General features: G+C 43.7%; 1 protein-coding gene across 2 annotated transcripts in view; it reads left to right on the top strand.

The window, feature by feature from the left end:
* mms22l (MMS22-like, DNA repair protein) overlaps positions 1-14,003 on the top strand; it is a 246,989-nt gene that overhangs the window by 184,073 nt on the left and 48,913 nt on the right. For both annotated transcript variants that reach the window (XM_072251674.1, XM_072251675.1), the window contains exons 17-19: positions 2,572-2,702; positions 9,971-10,113; positions 13,816-13,975. In XM_072251674.1, the coding sequence (XP_072107775.1) occupies positions 2,572-2,702; positions 9,971-10,113; positions 13,816-13,975 (434 nt within the window). The remainder of the gene's footprint in view (positions 1-2,571; positions 2,703-9,970; positions 10,114-13,815; positions 13,976-14,003) is intronic.

The raw sequence follows: 14,003 nt of genomic DNA, 5'->3' as shown, positions 1-14,003 counted from the left end.
GCGACTCTCGGAGCAGGTCGATGGGGAATGAATGGACGGAACTGTGAGGTCCAATGAGCACATTAGGCTGTTTCATTAAAATGGGTCCTTTTTAAAAATTTCCTTTACTAACCTGCTAGATTTATAAAGTCCAATCACTTAATTGCATATGGTGTACTATCTGATATCTTGCGTTTCGGATTTGTAACCAGGCAACACATCACACATCATCCACACAAACGAGATTTCTCAGTTTGGCCGGGCCAGAGGCTGTCTTCCCCTAGACAAACTCATGCTGGTCGAACCTAAGGGTTACAATTGTAGGGGTATCATTCTGGGATTGATTGTGTGATGCTGTGTGATTGCCCTGAGCATTGAACCAGTGGGTTGTGTGCTTAAGTCTGTGCTGGTATGGATGTTGCCGAGGTGGAGTGATGATGTGCTTCCGTGGGGTTACCGGTATCTAAAGTGTCTGTGTTGAGTCAGGAGGATATTCGTGCTACGGATGAATCATTAATTCGATGTTTGAGTGCTGTTAAAACTGTTGGCAAAATTGAGGTTGTAGCGCGGAGGTATAAAATGGCGGGCTCTACCTTGTTTTAGTTCAGACTAGCGCTGACGTAACGGTAGTGGAACTGTTCACTACTATCGGTGCCCCAGGTAAGGCGGGGCCATGGCCTGTCCATACTTGCAGGGAGGAGGGGAACGTAGTGGAGCGGGCTGAGTCACAAGTCAAGCTTCCCATAGCGGGGGAGGAGACTTCAAAGACAGGGTTCTAATGTTTCGGAGGAGTGAGGGGAAGGAGTGGTCGGATTTGGAATGTCTAATTAGTCCCCGTCCCCCAGTGAAGAGTGAGGGTTCTGAGTTGGCATCTGCCCTTACCTCTCTGGCGAATAAGTGGCCCAGTGCACAGGCAGTGAACCCCCACCAGAAGTTAAGAATATTCTGTGGAATAACACCCACCCCTGAGGGGGAAGAGGAGTATGAGACGCAGGTGGAGCAGACCTCTCAGTCGTTAGATGCGTGTCAGTGCTCAGATGAAGTGAAGCGACAGAGATTGGTTGAAAGTTTGAGGGGGCTGGACGCTGACGTGATGAAAACTCTAAAAACATGGAAACCCCTAGCCAACACTGCCGATTACCTGGAAACATTGGAGAGTGCCTTTCATACGACACGGAGCCCAATGGAACCCATGGTGGGGTTTCAGAACATGCGTCAGGAAAAGGGGGAGAAGCTTTATGTTTACGTTTCTCGGCTGGAGAGGCAGCTAAATTGCTTGCAGCGCAGAGGGGTCATTCAGGCGGCTGAAGTTGATCATTTAAGAATGGACAACACATCACACAGCATCCACACAAACGAGATTTCTCAGTTTGGCTGGGCTAAAGGCTGTCTTCCCCTAGACAAACACTTGCTGGCCGACCCTGAAGGTTACACAGTATTTCTGTTTTGTTGCACTTTTTTAAAATCTATTCCATATACGTCTACCTTTCGTCCCTCTTCCCTCTGGGAGAAGGCTCAGGAGCTTGAAGACTCGTATGGCCAGATTTGGGAACAGCTTCTATCCAACGGTGATAAGACTGCTGAACGTATCCCGACCCGGATCTGGGCTGTACCCTCCAAATATCCGGACCTGCCTCTCGGTTTTTTTGCACTACCTTACTTTCCCTTTTCTATTTTCTATTTAAGATTTATAGTTTAAATTTTTAATATTTACTATCGATTTGTAATCCAGGGAGCGGGAAGTGCTGAATCAAATATCTCGGTGATGATTGTACGCTCTAGTATCAATTGTTTGGCGACAATAAAGTATAAAGTAATTGATTTATTTATTATTATTATTTTTATTTTATTTATTATTATTTTTATTCTCTCTATATTATGTATTGCATTGAACTGCTGCTGCTGAGTTAACAAATTTCACATCACATGCCGGTGATAATAAACCTGATTCTGATTCTGCAAATTGTACTCGCTTCTTTCCTTTTATGATTGAAGAACAAATTTTCACAACATAATTAGTTTTAACTTTGTTGGCGCATTTTTTTCACAGAAGTATTTTTTTACTGACTTTCTACTTCAGTTTTTCAGTTCAGATTCAGATTTATTTATTTATAAATGTTAGCATATGGTGAAAAGGATTGTTAACAACCCACACAACTGACAGTTGTACCGGGGGCAGCCTGCATTTGTTGCTACACATTCCAGTGTCAACATAGCAAGCCCTCAATACTCTGCAGAACAACACGGAACTCAAATAATAAAGCAACAACAATGGAAAACTACCCCATCCCTTCCTTGCCCCCCCCCCGCCAACTCCCACCCACACAATCTAGTACGTGGATTTAGTTGCTAATTTACAAAGACTGAAAATGCACAGTGTGATTACTTTAAAAACGAACCACCTTTTCAGTTTACATCTCTACAAAAATTGGTTGGACATCTTAAAATTTGTTTTCTGGGATCAGAGCAGATGTGCCAATATTTTTAGATATGCAGTAACTGTTCTAATTTTGAGCAAAGCAGTTTGTGCATATCATGACCGAAGCAATAATTGCAGATGCCTAATTAGTCTTTGGTTTTCTCCCTCCACAGCTCCTTGGTAGATGCTCTCAGAAGCCAGGGTTGCAGTTCATACCAAACGTTTACAATCCATTCCTGGTTTCGGTGCATTTTGCAACAGTATGCGAGTCAGCCTGCGGATAAAATGCATGCCAACACAAGTGGTAAGTGTATACTTTGAGTTGTTGTATGAGAGGATTAACTGTAAAAGTGATCCTTTTGTGGAAATTTTAGCAAAGCCAGGGTTACAGTGTGTGTTCTCTGAACAGAGCGCAGACTCTTTAAAACTAAGAAATAGGGGCAGGAGTAGGCCATCTGGGCCCGTAGGCCTGTGGAGCCTGCTCTGCCATTTCATAAGATCATGGCTGATCTGGCCATGGACTCATCTTCCCCTATTGTAATGGCCACTAAATCATACCCCTTTATACGGATTTGAGCCACAAGTTCACTGAGCTTGTTTAGAATACTACGAGCATTCAGGTAAAGAGCCCATACTCAGTGTGCAGACATCCCACCTCTTCCGGAACTTCTGGAAGTCTCCCCCATATTAATAGTGGCTCCCTGATGCCCGTAAATTATATACAATGTCACGGAAATCAATTTTTTTGAGAGCAAGCGAGGGAGAGTGTGAGAGCGACCACGAGAGAGAGCGCGAGCGAGAGAGAAAGCAAGCGAGAGCGCCCGAGCGAGAGAGAGCGAGGAGGCGAGAGAGAGTGGGCGAGAAAGCAAGTGAGAGCACACGAGCAAGAGAGGGAGAGAGAGCGAGTGAGAGAGAAAGCAAGCGAGAGCGCGCGAGCGACCACGAGAGAGAGAGAGAGCACGCCATGGCAGAGTGTTCCAAAAAACTATAAAACGTACGTCACCCCAGACTACACTAAAGTGTACCCCTGTCTAATAGGAGTCAAAATAATGACAGTGTTGCTCGCTGCACTGTTTGCAACAGTGACTTTTCTATTGCCCATGGTGGGTTAAGACTGTAAAAGACATGTTGAGGTGAGTTTAACAGGTGTCATTCGTTCATTAGCGTAGCTAACGTTATTTAAACTAGCTGGCTAGCTGCTGAGGAGCTACTCTATTGCAGACATCCTGCCTCTCCTGGAAGTCTCCCGCAAATTGATGGTGCTACCTCCCTGAAATGAGCTTTTGCAGGGTGGGATGTCTGCATTGTGCCTTTAAAATCTTGTAATCTTTTACTCTTTTGCACTTGACTTTTCTTCACTCCACTCTTACTTTTCTCTTTTTTATCTTTTGCTTTTTCTTTATCTTTATCTGCACTTTTCCTTTTTACTTTATCCATACTTCTCCAATCTATTAAACCCTTCCCCTGCTATTTAGCTTAAAACCCTATCCAGAGCTCTAGTTTTGCAACTCGCTAGGATCCAGGTCCCATCACGGTTCAGGTGGAGCCCGTACCATTGGTATAGCTCCCTCCTTCCCCAATACCGGTGCCAGTTTCACATGAATTCAAACCCACTTCTCCCACTCCCATTTAACTCTCTAATCTTCTTGACCCTATGCCAATTTGCACACGGCTCAGGTAGTAATCCAGAGATTACTACCTTTTTGGATCTGCTGTTTAATTTAGTCCCTACCTGCTCAAATTCCCCCAGCAGAGCCTCTTTCCTCAATCTACCCCTGTCACTGGTACCCACGTGGATCTTGACAACTGGATCTTTCCCTTCCCACTGCAATTTCCTCTGCAGGTGAGATAGATTATCCTGGACCCGGGCACCAGGCAGCCTTTCTCTGTGTGAAAGTTCAATAAAGCAACAGTCAAGAAGATAAGCTGACAGAGACAGTGTGCAGACGTAGTGCTGTCACCCTGGCTGAGCACGGCCCTTGAAAGCCTCGCTCTTATACAGCCTTTCTGTTCTAGACTGGGAACCCAGGTCACCAAGCATACTCAAACCCGCAAGTCAAGGACTCTAGGACCACACGGGCAGGTCGTTGGTTATTAGCAATTGAAACACTGTATGCACTATGATAGGTAGTGAAATATCCAAATGAGATTCAGAAGTGCACAATGTATCTAATGAACCAATATTTGTCTACAACGAATCAATTTCTATGTAAAAATGGCATCTCTTTGTTCAAACTTCAGAGCAGTTGGTGGCAGAGCTCTCCTTGTGCACAAGTAAATGAAGTGTGATTGAGGAACGAGACTGAGTTGTCAGAGTCCAGTTTATCGGCAATAACACCTTCACTGAGTCCGAGATGCACCAGAGTTCTCAGCTATAAAATAAGTTTCATTTCATTGTCATTAAAAGACTTAAGTACCAGAAAAGAGACATCTTTGGAAAGTTACCATTCCAACTGTGCATGGGTCTACAACGTGCTGGCACCCAATTCATTCTCTGCCTCCACTTACTGGAAATCGTTTGATATGATATGATTTGACTGTGGCCCTGAAAATGGATTTTAATTTGGTTTTGATTACTTTTATTATCAAAGTACCTAATTGTCACCATGTACTACCCTGAGATCCATTTTTGTGCAGGCATTTACAGGAAAATAAAGAAATATCACAGAATTTATGAAACTATACATTACCAAAGACTGACAAGCGACCAATGTGCAAATTAAAATTAATCATAACTAAATAGAGAATCCCAGTGTTATTTGCTTATTTATTTATTATTTTTGCACATTGTTTGTCAGTCTTTATGTGGAGTTTTTCAAGGTTCTAACTACACATACAGTGTGTCACCATATACCACCCTGAGATTCATTAATTCTATTCTCATAGAGTCATAGAGAAGTACAGCACAAAAACAGGCCCTTCAGCCCATCTTGTCTATGCAGAAATCATTTAAACTGCCAACTCCTAACTACCTGCACCTAGACCTTAGCCCTCCATATCCCTACCTTCCATGTACTTATCCAAACTTCTCTTAAACTTTGAAATCGAGCTTACATGCATCCTGTGTGCTGGCACCTCACTCCACACTCTCACGACTCTCTGAGTGCAGAAGTTTCCCTTCATGTTCCCCTTAAATATTTGACCTTTCACCCTTAACCCATGATTTTTGGTTGTAGTCCCACCCAACCTCAGTGGAAAAAGCCTGCTTGTATTTACCCTAATTATCAGGGGTATAGATAGGGTAAATACAAGCAGGCTTTTGCATACCTCTATCAAATTTCCTCTCAATCTTCTATGTTCTAAAGAATACAGTCCTAACATACTTAATCTTTCTTCATAATTCAGGTCCTCCAAACCCAGCAACATCTTTGTAGACTTTCTCTGAACTCTTTCAACCTTGTTTACATCTTTCTTGAAGGGTAGGTGACCAAAACTGCACACAATACTCCAAATGAGGCCTCACCAACATCATATACAACTTCAACATAACATCCCATCTTCTGTACTCAATACGTTGACTTATGAAGGCCAATGCACCAAAAGCTTTCTTTACAACCTTGTATGCATGTGCCACCACTTTCAATGAATTATGGACTTGTATTCCCTGATCATTTGTTCCACCATACTTCTCAGTGCCCTACCGTTCACTGTGTAGAATCTACCCTGGTTGGTCCTACCAAAGTGCAAAACCTCACACTTGTCTGCATTAAATTCTATCTTCCATTTATCCAGTTGTTGCAGATCCCTCTCCAAGCCATGATAGCCTTCCTCACTGTCCACTACACCCCCAATCTCAATGTCATCTGCAAATTTGCTAATCCAGTTAACCACGTTTTCATCCAGATCATTGACGCAGATGACTAAACAACAATGGACCCACCACCGATCCCTGTGGCATACCACTAGTCACAGGCCACCAGTCAGAGGGGCGACCACCTAGTATCTGTCTTTGGCTTCTTCCACAAAGCCAATGTCTAATCAAATTTACTATCTCATCTTGAATGCCAAGTGACTGAACCTTTTTGACCAACCTCCCATGCCAGACCTTGTCAAGTACCTTGCTAAAATCCATGTAGACAGCATGCACTGCCTTGCTGTCATCCACTTTCCTGGTAACTTCCTCGAAAAATTCAAAAAGTTTGGTTAGACGTGATCTCTCACGCACGAAGCCATACTGGCTATTCTTAATCAGTCCATTCCTCACCAGCATGTGGCACGGGTAGCAATCCTGAGGTCACAATCCCAAAATTCCTGCCTTTTAGCGTAGCACCTAACTCCCTGAATTCCCTATACAGAACATCAACCTACCAGTTGGTACCTCTGTGGACCATGACCTCTGGCTGTTGTTCACCCTTCCACTTTAGAATGCTGAGGATTTGATCCGAGATCTCCTGGACCTTGGCACCCGGGAGGCAACATACCATCCAGGAAACTTGTTTTCCTTTCTGTTCCATTAACTAACGAATCTACAATCACCACAGTGTGCCTTTTCTCCCACTGTGACCTTCCTCTGTCAGGTCATCCCCCTACCCCCCCAGCAGTTTCCAAAATGATGTACCTGTTGTTGAGGGGGATGGCCACAGGGTAAGACCATAAGACAAAGGAGCAGAAGTCGGCCATTCGGCCCATCGAGTCTGCTCCGTTATTTTATCATGAGCTGATCCATTCTCCCATTTAGTCCCACTCCCCCGCCTTCTCACCATAACTTTTGATGCCCTGTCTACTCAGATACCTATCAATCTCTGCCTTAAATACACCCAATGACTTGGCCGCCACTGCTGCCCGTGGCAACAAATTCCATAGATTCACCACCCTCTGACTAAAAAAATTTCTTCGCATTTCTCTTCTGAATGGGCGCCCTTCAATCCTTAAGTCATGCCCTCTCGTACTAGACTCCTCCATCATGGGAAACAACTTTGCCACATCCACTCTGTCCATTCACTGCATTGGTACTCTGCACTGGCTCCTTAACCCCTTTCTGCTTTCTAACTGCCACCCAGTTTCCTGTGTCCTGTAAATAAATAAATAAATAGGCATCCGTTAGTCTCAAGAGACCATGGATTTGCGCCTTGGAAGGTTTCCAGGGCGCAGGTCTGGGCAAGGTTGTATGGAAGACCAGCAGGTGCCCATGCTGCAAGTCTCCCCTCTCCACGACACCGATGTTGTCCAAGAGAAGGGCATTAGGACCCATACAGCTTGGCACCGGTGTCGTCGCAGAGCAATGTGTGGTTAAGTGCCTTGTTCAGGGACACACACACTGCTTCAGCCAAGGCTCGAACTAGCGACCTTCAGATCACTAGACGAATGCCTTAACCACTTGACCACGTGCCAGCACCAGTGCCTGTGTCCTGTACCTTAAGTGTAACTACATCTCTAAATGTCGTACCTTTCACCTCCCCAGCCTCCCAAGTAATCTGAAGTTCATTCAGTTCCAGCTCCAACTCCTTAAAGCAGATTGTTAGAAGCTACTGCTGGATGTACTTCTTGCTGTTGTAGTGGTCAGGGATTCTGGAAGTCTTCCTGCCTTCACACATCCCATAAGAGGAGCATTTCACTATCCTGCCTGACATCTCCACTGTCCTAACTGCGCAAATGTAAGGAAGGGAGGGAAAAAACTGGGCCTGGAGCTTTTGTTTTTTGCTTCCTCTGACTGAAGCTTCTCTTCACTGAAGCCTCAAAGTCACCACTGACTTTGTCTACTCCACTGATGGCCTCTGTGCTTGCCCCTGCCTTCCTTTAATTTGTTCATGCAAATCAATCCCAAACACTGTGACTGGTGTCTGGCCAGAACTTCAAACAAACTGCAGTGAGTTGCTGCTTTTTATACTCGGCCAGTGGACCTGAGTGAAATTTCCTCCTCTCCCGATTGTATTTCTTTGTTATACAGTGAATGCCTGCAAGGAAATTAATCTCAAGGGAGTATATGGGGACAGATATGTGACTTAATAATAAATTTAACATAGAAAACATACAGCACAATACAGGCCCCGCAGCCCACAGAGTTGTGCGGAACATGTCTCTACCTTAAAAATTACTAGGGTTACCCATAGCCCTCTATTTCCTTTGAACTTTCAGAAGGAGACTCCTTGAAAGTGAGTCTGTAGACTGTGGAATCAGTGCAGCGCTGCGGTGAATGAAGATATCCGTCCTGATGTTATCCAAACATATCTAATTTTCACCATAAAACTGAAAGCCATTGAAAGCAAATCAGTCATCCAGTATACACCAAGCTCAATTGAAATTGATGCTGGTTATTTTACAATGGTGAGGTTTGCACCCGGTCGCAAAAGTTGAAATATAAATTATTACTATTATTACTTCTTTCTTTTTGTATTTGCACAGTTTCTTGTTTTGCACACTGGTTGAACTCCCAGTTGATTCAGTCTTTCATTGACTCTATTGGTTATTATTCTATTATGGATCTATTATGCCCGCAAGAAAATGTATCATATATATACACGCACACACATACATACAATTTGGTAATTAAAAACATTTAAAATCACCCCCTGGTATTAATCTTTAAAATCATGTCTTACTGAAGCAAGGCATGAACCACTGGATGTAGATGGGGGAAAAAACTGCATTTTTCTCTGACTTACTTATCAGGACCATAATATATGTATTTTTTTTTATTTTTCAGAAATATGCCCAGGCTAATCAAAGGGTGTTAGACCAGCGACTTCCCTTAACTAAATTTTAATTGGAAGAAGTATGCTAGGAAATAAGAAATAAGATATTCACCCTTAATAATTGTTGCAGGAAAATCTAGACTTTCAACTGCTTTATAATCAAAACTGATTCTTTTACCTTGTTTGTTTGAAAGTTTACTGTGACCTCTAAAGTTCTGTTTGTATGGTGTAGGTCATTTAGATCCAGATAACAAAGTTCAAGTGTGATCATGTCAATAAAAGGAATTTTCTTTATGAGGAGTGAGAAGGGGTGTGTATTTGTGAAGGGAATGTCTGAAATGTTTAAAAAAGGTTCAAAGGTTTAAAAAATCACTGAAGTGAGTATATTATTTCAAATAGCTTCTTGCATTTTTCTCCAAATCTTGGAGTCCCTCATATTAACCTAGGTCACCCGGTATATATTGTAGATATCTGGAGCATTTGATTAATAAGTACAAATTACATGTTGGTTAGAATTATGACAATAATGTAATCTTTAGACCAAGTCTAGGGGGTGACGAAATCACATAAAGTTAGTGCAATCGTTTCGTAGCGCCAGGAAATACTGATTGGGTAAGGAATTTGTACATTCTCCCCATGACTGTGTGGATTTCCTCTGGGTGCTCTGGTTTCCTCCCACATTCCAAAGATGCATAAAGTTAGGGTTAGTATACCTGGGCATGCTATGTTGGCACTGGAAGCGTGGCAACACTTGCAGCTGCTGGCAGCATGTCACTAACGATGACACAAGTGACTATGTTTCAATGTACTTGTGACAAATCTAATCTCATCTTAAGTGGATGTGATAATGGTTGAACTTATCAGCAACATTTAGTTCTGTGTAATTCATTCTTAAACCTGACCTTAAAGTGATTATATTTCCTTTTTTTAAAAAAAATAGGAGGTGGAAGCATGGAACAATTGGCAGGATTGACAAGGATAGTATTCAAGCTGCCAGAGATGGAAAATTTACTCAACCAGTCTCAACTTGATCAGACAGCCACTAAACTGGAGCCAAAATCCGCTCTACTCATATTCATTAAGGTGAAGTCCATTCAGAAATAGCAACAGGCAAACGTGGGCTGAAATATCTTTTACACATGGGTTCACACTGTATCTGTAAACTAATTTTAAGTATACTTTTTGGCTGCTGAACTGCAAGGTGTATAAGATAGTGTAGATCGAGTGGATAGCCAGATACTTTTTCCCAGGATGAAAATGGCTAACATAAGGAGGCATAATTTTAAGGTATCACTTCTCACCTTTGGTCCAGCCTTCTTCCCCTTCCCCACCTTTTTATTCTGGCATCTTCTGCCTGCTTCTCCAGTCCTGAAGAAGGGTTTCGGCCCCGAAACATCAGCTGTTCATTTCAATAGACAGTTCCTGACCCAATGAGTTCATTAAGCATTTTGTGTGCATAATTTTAAGGAAAATGGGGGCAGGGGGGGCCAGGTTGTTAGAGTAAGTCTTTTCCACAGAGAGTGGTGTGTGTATGAAACAGTAACAGGAGCAAGAGACCAGTAGCAGACAAGAGAGAAAGAAGGAAAACAGAGATGGTGCCTCTACACAGTCAACTCTTTTTATACAACATAGATAAGAAAAATTCAAATTCATAGCTAAGAGCTAACCAATGAGAAAGCCCTTATTCAAATAATGCAATACCAAGAGAAGCTTCCAGAGCTTTCCAGAATCGTGCATACTGTGTCCCCTATCCCACATCAGGGAGCCTTAAAGCTCTCCACTTCTTTCTGGACAACAGACCTAACCAGTTCCCCTTCACCACCACCCTCCTCTGTCTGGCGGAACTTGTCTTCACCTCAACAATTTCTCCTTTGGCTCCTCCCACTTCCTTCAAACCCAAGGTGTAGCCATGGACACTCACATGGGTCCCAGCTTTGCTCGCCTTTTCGTCGGCTACATGGGACAGTCTATGTTCCAAGCCTATATGAGCATTGCTCCCCAACTCTTCCTACGCTATATTGACGACTACATTGGTGCTGCTTCTTGCACTCATGCTGAGCTTGTCTACTTCATCAACTTTGCCTCCAACTTCCACCCTACCCACAAATTTACTTGGTCCATTTCTGATACCTCTCTCTCCTTTCTTGATCTCCCTGTCTATCTCTGGAGATAGTTTATCTACTGATATCTCTTAAAAACTCACTGATTCTCACAGCCACCTGGACTATACCTCTTCCCACCCTGTCACTTGTAAAAATGCCATTCCCTTTTCTCAATTCCAATGTCTCCACTGCCTCTGCTCTCAGGATGAGGCTTTTCATTTCAAAACAACTGAGGTGTCCACCTTCAAAGAAAGGGACTTTGCTTCCTGCATCATCGACACTCCACTTATCGCCATCTCTTCCATTTCGCGCATGTCTGCCCTCACCTGATCCTCCTGCTGCTACACCAAGGATAGGGTTCCTCTTGTCCTTACCTACCATGCCACAAGCCTCTATATTCAACACAATTTTCTGTAATTTCCACTATCCAACAGGATCGCACCACCAAAGCATCTTTTCCTTCCCTCCAGTTTCTGCTTTTCACAACGATCGCTCCCTACACGACTCCCTTGTCCACTTCTACCTTCCCACTGATCTCTCTCCTGTCACTTACCCTTGCAAGCAGAACAAGTGCCACACCTGCTCCTACACCAACTCCCTCACTACCATTCTGGGCCCCAAACAGTCCTTCTAGGTGAGGTGACACTTGGGGTCCTCCACTGTATCCGGTGCTCCATCGGTGAGTCGCGCCGTAGATTGGGAGATCACTTCATCAAGCATGTTCACTGTGTCCATCACAAGCAGGATTTCCCGGTGGCCACCCATTTCAGTTTTACTTTCCACTCCTATTCCAACATATTAGTCCTTGGCCTCTTCTAGTGCCACGATAAGGCCACACTCAGGTTGGAGGAGCAACACCTTATATTCTGTCTGAGTAGCCTCCAACCTGATGGCATGAACCCCTTTTCCTTCACCATTCCCCATTATTCTTACTCTCTCACACATTCTCTTCCTACCTGCCCATCACCTTCCTCTGGTGCTCCTCCCCCTTTCCCTTCTTCCGTGGTCTTTTGTCCTCTCCTATCAGGTTCCATGAGAAAAGGGAATAGCCTTTTGACAGGAGATAGTGTGGGAAGAGGTATAGTCAAAGCAACCGTGGGAATCGGTAGGTTTGTACAAGATGTTGGTTGACAGTTTGTCTCCAGAAATGGAGACCAAGAGATCAGGAAAGTGGAGGAAGGTGTTGGAGATGGACCAAGTGAACTTAAGGGCAGGATGAAAGTTGGAGGAAAAGTTGATAAAATTGGCGAGCTCAGTAAGGGTGCATGAAGCAGCATCAATGCAATTATCAGTGTAGCGTAGGAAGAGTTGGGGATCATTACCGGGGAAGCTCTGAACATAGACTGTAGTACATAACCAACAAAAAGGCAGGTATAGCTTGGGCCCATGTGAGTGCCAATGGCTACCTCTTGAGTTTGGAGATAATAAATCTGATTCTGATAAATCCTTTCTTGTCAGGGATCTCACTTGGTCCCAGTTCTGCCAGACAGAGGAGGGTGGAGGCGGTTTGGTTAGTTCTTTTGTCAAGGAAGAAGCAGAGAGCTTTGAGGCCTTCTTGATGGGAGTAGGAGTGGGTAGGAACTGAACATGCATGGTGAAGATGAGGTGGTCAAGGTCAGGGAATTGAAAGTTACAGAGAAGATCGAGGGCCTGAGAAGTGACGCACATGTTGGTAGGAAGGGACTGAGTCAAGGGAAATAGAATGCAATCGAGATACGAGGACACAAGTTCAGTAGGGCAAGAGTAGGCAGAGACAATAGCCTACCCAGACAGTCTGGTGTGTGGATCTTGGGTAGGAGGTAGAAGCGAGCTGTGCGGGGTAAGGGAACTATGAGTTTGGTGACAGTGGTTGGGATCGTAGATGCTGTACCTGGTGTTTCTTTACTTATTGATACCACATTACTTTGCAACTACTGTTCAGTTTTGTTTATTGCTTATTCTGTATTTTTTCCTACTGTAGTTGAAGAGGCAGCATAACATCAACTGAATTCTTCATTAAATGAAGAACAATCTGGAGAATCAACTTGTTGTAATTCACCCTGCTGTGTTTTGTTATGAACTAGGCTTAGAGTCACAAAGCAATGCAGTACAGAAAAGACCTTTTGGCCCATCTCGTCCATGCCGAACTGTCATTTTGGCTATTCCCATTGACCCTATCCTGGACCATAGCTCTCCATACCCCCATCCATCCATGTACTTAACCAAACTTCTCTTAAATGACGAAATCAAACCTGCATCCACCACTTGGACGAACAGCTTGAAGTTCCCCCTCATATTCCCTTAAGCATTTCACCTTTCAACCATGAGCTCTAGTTCTAGTCTCACCCAACCTCAGTGGAACGAAGCCTGCTTGCATTTACCTATATCAAATCTCTGTTTGTTCTCCTCCACTCCAGGGAATGAAGTCTTAACCTATTCAATCTTTCCCTATAACTCTGGTCTACCAGTCCCAGCAACATCCTTGTCAATTTTATCCGTACTCTTTCAACCTTATTTGCATCTTTTCTGTAGGAAGGTGACCAGAACTATACACAAAATTCCAAATTAGGCCTCACCAACATCTTATTCACCTTCAACACAACATCCCAACTCCTGTACTCAGTACTTTGATTTATGAAGGCCAATGTGCCAAACGAGCCAGGTATGTAATTCTGACTTGTATTTATTCACAATCTTCTGGCAGGCTGTTGGGAAAACTTACAATCAATTACAAACCCTAGGAGAAAAATCTTCCTTAGCCTCAAGGGCCTTGGAGTATGCGGGTGACATTCTGAAGTACACCAAGCCATATTTAGCGAACAAGGGACCAAGTGAAGGCCTGCAGCTGTTATACTGGGCTGTCGGTAAGTGCCTTTACAGCATGTCTAGTCA

Source organism: Mobula birostris, chromosome 2 (assembly GCF_030028105.1).
Source record: "Mobula birostris isolate sMobBir1 chromosome 2, sMobBir1.hap1, whole genome shotgun sequence".
Classification (NCBI taxonomy): Eukaryota; Metazoa; Chordata; class Chondrichthyes; order Myliobatiformes; family Myliobatidae; genus Mobula; species Mobula birostris.
Note: the sequence above shows the minus strand (reverse complement) of the source record. Positions and strands in the feature narration are given on the sequence as shown.